Source organism: Mizuhopecten yessoensis, unplaced genomic scaffold, assembly GCF_002113885.1.
Source record: "Mizuhopecten yessoensis strain PY_sf001 unplaced genomic scaffold, ASM211388v2 scaffold11087, whole genome shotgun sequence".
Classification (NCBI taxonomy): Eukaryota; Metazoa; Mollusca; class Bivalvia; order Pectinida; family Pectinidae; genus Mizuhopecten; species Mizuhopecten yessoensis.
Genome location: NW_018408873.1, coordinates 255,078 through 262,168, shown reverse-complemented (window position 1 = coordinate 262,168; position 7,091 = coordinate 255,078). Strand labels below are relative to the sequence as shown.

General features: G+C 37.3%; 1 protein-coding gene across 4 annotated transcripts in view; it reads right to left on the bottom strand.

The window, feature by feature from the left end:
* The window catches only part of LOC110465532 (ATP-citrate synthase-like), a 78,676-nt gene that overhangs the window by 25,626 nt on the left and 45,959 nt on the right, over positions 1-7,091 (bottom strand). For 2 of the 4 annotated variants that reach the window (XM_021521427.1, XM_021521428.1), the window contains exons 12-14: positions 5,931-6,048; positions 4,260-4,405; positions 2,522-2,542 (exon numbers count right to left, since the gene is read on the bottom strand). In XM_021521427.1, coding sequence (XP_021377102.1) covers positions 2,522-2,542; positions 4,260-4,405; positions 5,931-6,048 — 285 coding nt within the window. Of the gene's footprint in view, positions 1-2,297; positions 2,307-2,521; positions 2,543-4,259; positions 4,406-5,930; positions 6,049-7,091 lie in introns of all 4 variants that reach the window. The other 2 variants (XM_021521429.1, XM_021521431.1) reach the window with 2 other exon arrangements.

The window sequence follows — 7,091 nt, the reverse complement described above, 5'->3', positions numbered from 1 at the left end:
ATTGTTTACTATTGATAGGTTTACACTTTCCTGGGTTAGTAAGATATATTAATATTGCATTGTTTACTATTGATAGGTTTACACTTTGCTGGGTTAGTAAGAGACATTGTATTGTTTACTATTGATAGGTTTACACTTTGCTGGGTTAGTAAGAGATATTAATCCTATTTTAGTATTTACTACAATATCAAGGGTGGGAGCCAATTTACAGACAGGTTCTGGTGGTGGATTTCAGAATCAATCTCTACAAGGATGCAGATCTTACAAATTCAGAAATGCCTGCAAGTGCTACAGTAATGCATTGTACAGCGTTACTGTCAACAGCCAAAGAGAAATCTGTAAGTCACTATATTTCCCCCTTGATGAGCTGAGGGCACCTCGTCTTAGAAACGGAACTAAACGAAGTACTGGGCCTTGTAGTTCAAAGCCTGATTAATTCAATGGGCTATTAGTCTAAATAAAAAATAAAAAATGAAAAAAATTACAGTAGATAATAAAATAATAAGTCCTTGCAAAGGAATTTACAAAATAATATAATAAATGTGTAAGACTGACCATGCACTAGTTTTGTGCCTTAGATATTTTAACAAAAATTTGCATATATTTTTTGCAGATTTGTCTCTGATGACTGTCCCTGCTACTCCTTATATGCTACCTGACACATCATATCCTGCTAAGGATGTTTGAGTTATCTCCCTTGTACACATCCGGAAAACTTGTAACAGTGATTTTCGGGATATAGATTTTGACTCCGGAACGCACGCTTTTCCTGAAGAACTCACCCAGATTTTGAGAGCCCAGTACTACAATATGTACATCTCTTAGTAACGGGACTTGTTCGAAATTTTGAAAGTGATGTTCAGCTGGAATCAGCAGAAAAAAATCCTACAAAAATCACTGTTACATCTTAACATGCATCCCTTTGTGCAGATATCTATCACACACAATGACGAAGCACGCTACATATCTACAGAACTTCACAAAATACAGAATCTCAGTCCAACCTCACGGTACAACATTCTAAATCAACATTCACATTCATCACAATGCCTGGTTACAGCATTATATACATTTATACCGGACTGTAATTTCAGTTTTGATAACGCCATGCAGACCAGGGTTATAACGTTCCCAACCAGCATTATATACATTTATACCGGACTGTAATTTCAGTTTTGATAACGCCATGCAGACCAGGGTTATAACGTTCCCATACCAGAGGCTCATGAATCTACTAGATATTTAGTATTTGGTGTTAGTTTTGTGGGAGTACCCCTGAACCCAGTGTAGTATATTATACACCCAAACAGTATACAGACAATATGTATAGTATATAGGATACAACAGTTACAACACAAACCCCTATATACATTTACCGTTTTACATGCAATAAGTACAGAGGGGAGGGATCCAGTTCTTGGGGGACGGGGTAAAATGCATACAGGTCTAAATCTTAATAATCTTGCACGGATTCTGTTAAAAGCTTTAGCCTCATAATTTTAAACAAGACTGAAGACAAATCAAATAATGCATGGACTATTTGTGTCAATCTTATTAAAACCAGACCATTTATTGCATTTTGTTAATAAATTATAAAGAGAATTTTTATTTTGATGAGCTGGGGTTAGCACAACTAGATAATAGTAATTCTGTAAATTATTGAAATATAACTTTGAATAGAATGCAGTTTAATAGATATGTTTCTATTTTCCATCAATTTAAAGAACCAACTGATACTTAAAGATTCTTTATTTTCTTCAAACTTGAGGCTGACTTTCCATACATAGCGAACAGCCAGAGTTCGCCAGCTAATCTTCATGTTCATAATTCTGAAGTCATACAATGTAGTCTGACCATTACGTTAAAGGTTAAAATGGTCTCACTGCCTGGAACTCTTCGGAGTAACGGTCATCAGTTTGGTATCAATGATAAAGGCTAAGTTTGTTTTGAACAAAATAAGTTTTTAATTTCTGTTTGTGATCAAAACAAACATATTTTGTATGTCTCATTGCCCACAACTTGCTTTATTTGGGTTTAAATGGCAGCAGATTTGAACATTTATTTCTGATTTTACTTCTGAAAGGTAATTCCTGTTTTACTCTATAGATTTTAAGGTTTACTGTATTATCTGATATGAACATAACTGTAAAAATCTGTTGTAATGAGGGCAGGGGGGGGGGGGGGTAACTTATTCCTGGACGTGGGCTATCACTGGTATTCTACTATATAATGCAAAATACCCATGTTAGAGCGCTAGAGACGGCTATAGACTAATAGACTAACAGCCAATTGTATACCTGTACAACCTGCAAAACAAACAGGGTTAGAGGTTAAAGGTTATAAACACAGCCATTTGCAATCAATGTTTTATAATTAATGCACATGAAACTTGAAACAATTTTCAGTGCAGATAGAATTGAAATAAATAATCAACATTTATCCACAACATGCATAAAATGCATCTCAAATTCTCATTCAACTAAAATGAAGATTTTTAATCTCCATGTTGTTTGGCACTTACTAAGGATAATGAGACTATGGACTGTAATGAAGAAATTAAAGTATATCTTACATGATAAGATCATCCAAAAGGCCAATAGAAAAGATATATGTTTCCTGTTACACTTCCTCCAGTAATCTTTACCACTAACTACAATCATTTGCTGACATTTTTCTAGGAACATCAAAATAACCTATTTTCATATCCTTTTTCTAACAGGTTTTGCAGAGATACTTTTGACCTAATATTGAAAATATTTGCTTGTTTTCAATATTGTGAAACCATTGTGACATTTTGAAGATTGAAAGGAATTAAAATATCAATATGAACTTAACAACATAAGCACTTCTTGGCCTTTTATATTGGGAAAATAATTGTAAGATGTTCTCCCCGTGTTTATTTCACCCTTCGTATGTAAACTACTATATATCGCATGTTGTGAACTAAAACTCGCTGTCATGATAAATTCGCCCTCAAAAGGCGAAAGGTAAACAAAAAAACACCGACATACAGTTAACATAAAACCTTTTTGAAATGAACTATTTTACCTCAATTTCTGTACGAGTTATTTTAAGTATATTGATTAGCTTTTACAAAGAGCAAATAATTATTGTTATATTTTCACACATCATTCACACTTCCTCTCCTTTGATGCCACAATAGACTGTTCTGATTCACATAATTAGACCAGTCAATTAGGTTTTGTGAGACACAAAAACAGCCAAATCTCTCACCAATGCGATTAATCTAACCCGGCCTTCAATGTCACACAGTATATGTTAGGGTAAATCAACATGATAAATTAATTTGTCGGGTTAACATTTTGTTTGGTTAAAAAGACATCTCAATTTAAGGATATTTTCATTAGTTTTAAATTCAGTAAACATTTCTTATTGATAAAAAGGTTTATAGCGACCAGGACCTGGTTGGCTACAGTCTATAGGATTTGGAAGCATTTGAACCCTTTCTGTGTGTTTTCAAGTGCAAGCTTGAGATTACATGTACTAGTCTTCATAGTACCTACCTTAACCCATTCACCCCTTAAGTCACATTTCATCCTTACCAATCAAAGAACGGGCAAGTCCATTTTTAAAAATGTAGGGGTGAAGGATTTGAATTCACCCTGAATATTTACATGGTAATAAAGATTCTATTGTAAGTAGTGTATTTTATTCTTTTATGTTTCTACAGATGCATGGCCAAGTATTGCATTAAATCCACAGTCCCCACCCCCTGGACTAAATTTGGTTGGCCACAACTCTCTAAAACTCTGTAAATACTGGGACAAGAGACCTGATTTCAGTACGTGACAGTAGAATATCCTAAAAATTGATCATATACAATGTTTGGCAACTGTGGGTGACAGAATATATAATATATGCCACGGATAAAGTGACCCATGGTAACAAAGGGCCATAACTATGAAAATTGTGGGGCAAAAGACCCGATTTCTGTATGGGACACTTTGCCATTCCAAGAGGTATTCTCATACAAAAGTTGGCAATTGTAGGTGGCAGAGTGTATGATACCTGCCTTGTACAAATTGACACAGACTGCTGGACTGATGAATGGTGTGCAAGACTATCGTCCCCTTGTGGTAGTACCAGTAGATGACAAAAAATGATATGGAAACCAAGATGTAGTCTCTAACAAGTCTCTAAAATCTACACAGATGAGCTTCTTAATGAACAATTATAGGAAAACTAGCTGCCTATTGAGTGGTGATCACTACAACTCTGTTGCTATGGTAACTACATACCCCGCCAGTAGGTAGAAGGAAGTTAGCCGTTGTCTGCATGGGTTTCGGGTTGTCTGGGATCTCTCGCTTGCCCAGTGCCATACTGACGATGGAGGTCATGTGAGTCTCCGGTCCAAAAACGTGGATTGATACTCCAAGTGTGTTACCTGAGAACAAAATGTCACTTAGTAATTTATTTCCAAATATGATAAACATAAACATTGAAGAATCTATTGGAACCTTATTTAACCCTTTCACCACTATTGGCCATAATGGACTCATCCAGATGAATGTATGGTAAAGTCTATTAAATTACCTAGGGGTGAAAGGGTTCAGCTTTACAGAAGTGTCAACTGTATGAAATGTGAAAAGGAAAATGAAGTTTGATGTCAGCCATAGTTTACTGAAGTCATGTGGGTACACCAATACATGCAAATAGTGTGTGATCTTACATTGATATTTTCTCTCTCAGACGTGACTTGTCACTTATCATGGCTCCGACTGCCTGACAGTATAGAGGCATACCTTCTGGTGGGATTTCAATATAACATTTAGGGCAACAGAAATTTTATCAAGTTCTTTAATTTGCAATTGAGCCCAGTATCTAACTCCCTTGGGCTTTAGTCCTAGAATAGAAACCATATACAATCCCCTTGTAACTGATAACAAGCTCTCCAATAGAATCATGACCTCAATCCCCTTGTGATTGAGCATTCCTGTGTGAATGAGCTCTCCAACAGAACTCTCATCTTGATTCCTTTGTGATTGAGCCCTACAATAGAGGTTCCTGAGTTGTTGAGCTCTTCAAGTGAACCATTATCTAATTGAGATCTCCAAAAGAGAGCTCATCTAAATGTGAGCTTACAACAGAGATCTGATTGAATACCCTAGTGGTAAACTCTACAATAGAGCCCTGATTGAATACCCCAGTGATAAATCTACAACAGAGCCCTGATTGAATACCCTAGTGGTAAACTCTACAATAGAGCCCTGATTTAATACCCTAGTGGTAAACTGTACAATAGAGCCCTGATTGAATACCCTAGTGGTAAATTCTACAATAGAGGCCTGATTGAATACCCTAATGGTGAACTCTACAATAGAGCCCTGATTGAATACCCTAGTGGTAAACTCTACAATAGAGCCCTGATTGAATACCCTAGTGGTAAACTCTACAATAGAGCCCTGATTGAATACCCTAGTGGTAAACTCTACAATAGAGCCCTGATTGAATACCCTTGTGGTAAACTCTACAATATAGCCCTGATTGAATACCCTAGTGGTAAACTCTACAATAGAGCCCTGATTGAATACCCTAGTGGTAAACTCTTCAAGAGCCCTGATTGAATACCCTTGTGGTAAACTCTACAATAGAGCCCTGATTGAATACCCTAGTGGTAAACTCTACAATAGAGCCCTGATTGAATACCCTACTGGTAAACTCTACAAAAGAGCCCTGATTGAATACCCTAGTGGTAAACTCTACAAGAGCCCTGATTGAATACCCTACTGGTAAACTCTACAAGAGCCCTGATTGAATACCCTTATGGTACATCTACATTAGAGCCCTGATTGAATACCCTAGTGGTAAACTCTACAATAGAGCCCTGATTGAATACCCTTGGTTTGTGACTGAGCTATACAATAGATGCTTTGTCTAGTTCCTTCTGGGTCCTATGATGAAGACCTTACCTAATTCCCTCATGATCCTCAGCCCCTCCTGGTAGTTGGGCCCTGCTCTCCTCACATAGATGCTGGTCTTTGTTTCGATTAACTGTTGTTGGAACTCACGTAACGCTCTCACAATACCCTGAAAATACAGTCACTACAATTTTCAATACACAATCATATGAATCAATAATCTAACAACACTGTTTTAACAAGTCTTTATGACTTTTTCAGTTTACTCCCTCAAAACATTAAATTTAATAGCTCAAATATTAAAATTTTAATAGTCAATTACATTTATCTAGAAATGGAATATTACTGGAGAGCTGTCGATGTATGTACTTTTGTATATCAGTATAGATGCAGCAGATAAGGTCCGGCTTCTTCAATCTGCCCTAGAACAGGACACCCCCAAAATCCTTCTGTCAGCAGGGAAATCACATTAGTTGCCTCTAACAATCATGAAATGGGATACAGCAGGTCTCTCTTTGTCCATACACCCACATTGATAGACTCCCTACCAAGGACACTGATAGTCTCCCTACCAAGGACATTGATAGACTCCCTACCAAGGACATTGATAGACACCCTACCAAGGACATTGATAGAATCCCTACCAAGGACATTGATAGAAACCCTACCAAGGACATTGATAGACTCCCCTACCAAGGACATTGATAGACTCCCTACCAAGGACATTGATAGACTCCCTACCAAGGACATTGATAGACTCTCTACCAAGGACATTGATAGACTCCCTACCAAGGACATAGATAGACTCCCCTACCAAGGACATTGATAGACTCCCTACCAAGGACATTGATAGGGAGTCTATCAATTTCCTTGGTAGGGAGTGTATCAATGTCCTTGGTTGGGGAGTCTATCAATGGCCTTGGTAGGGTGTCTTTCAATGTCCTTGGTAGAGAGTCTATCAATGACATTGATAGACTCTCTACCAAGGACATTGATATAGTCCCTACCAAGGACATCGATAGACTCCCTACCGGACATTGATAGACGCCCTACCAAGGACATTGAAAGACTCCCTATCAAGGACATTGATAGACTTCCTACCAAGGACACTGATAGACTCCCTATCAAGGACATTGATATACTCCCTACCAAGGACATTGAAAGACTCCCTATCAAGGACATTGATAGACACCCTACCAAGGACATTGATAG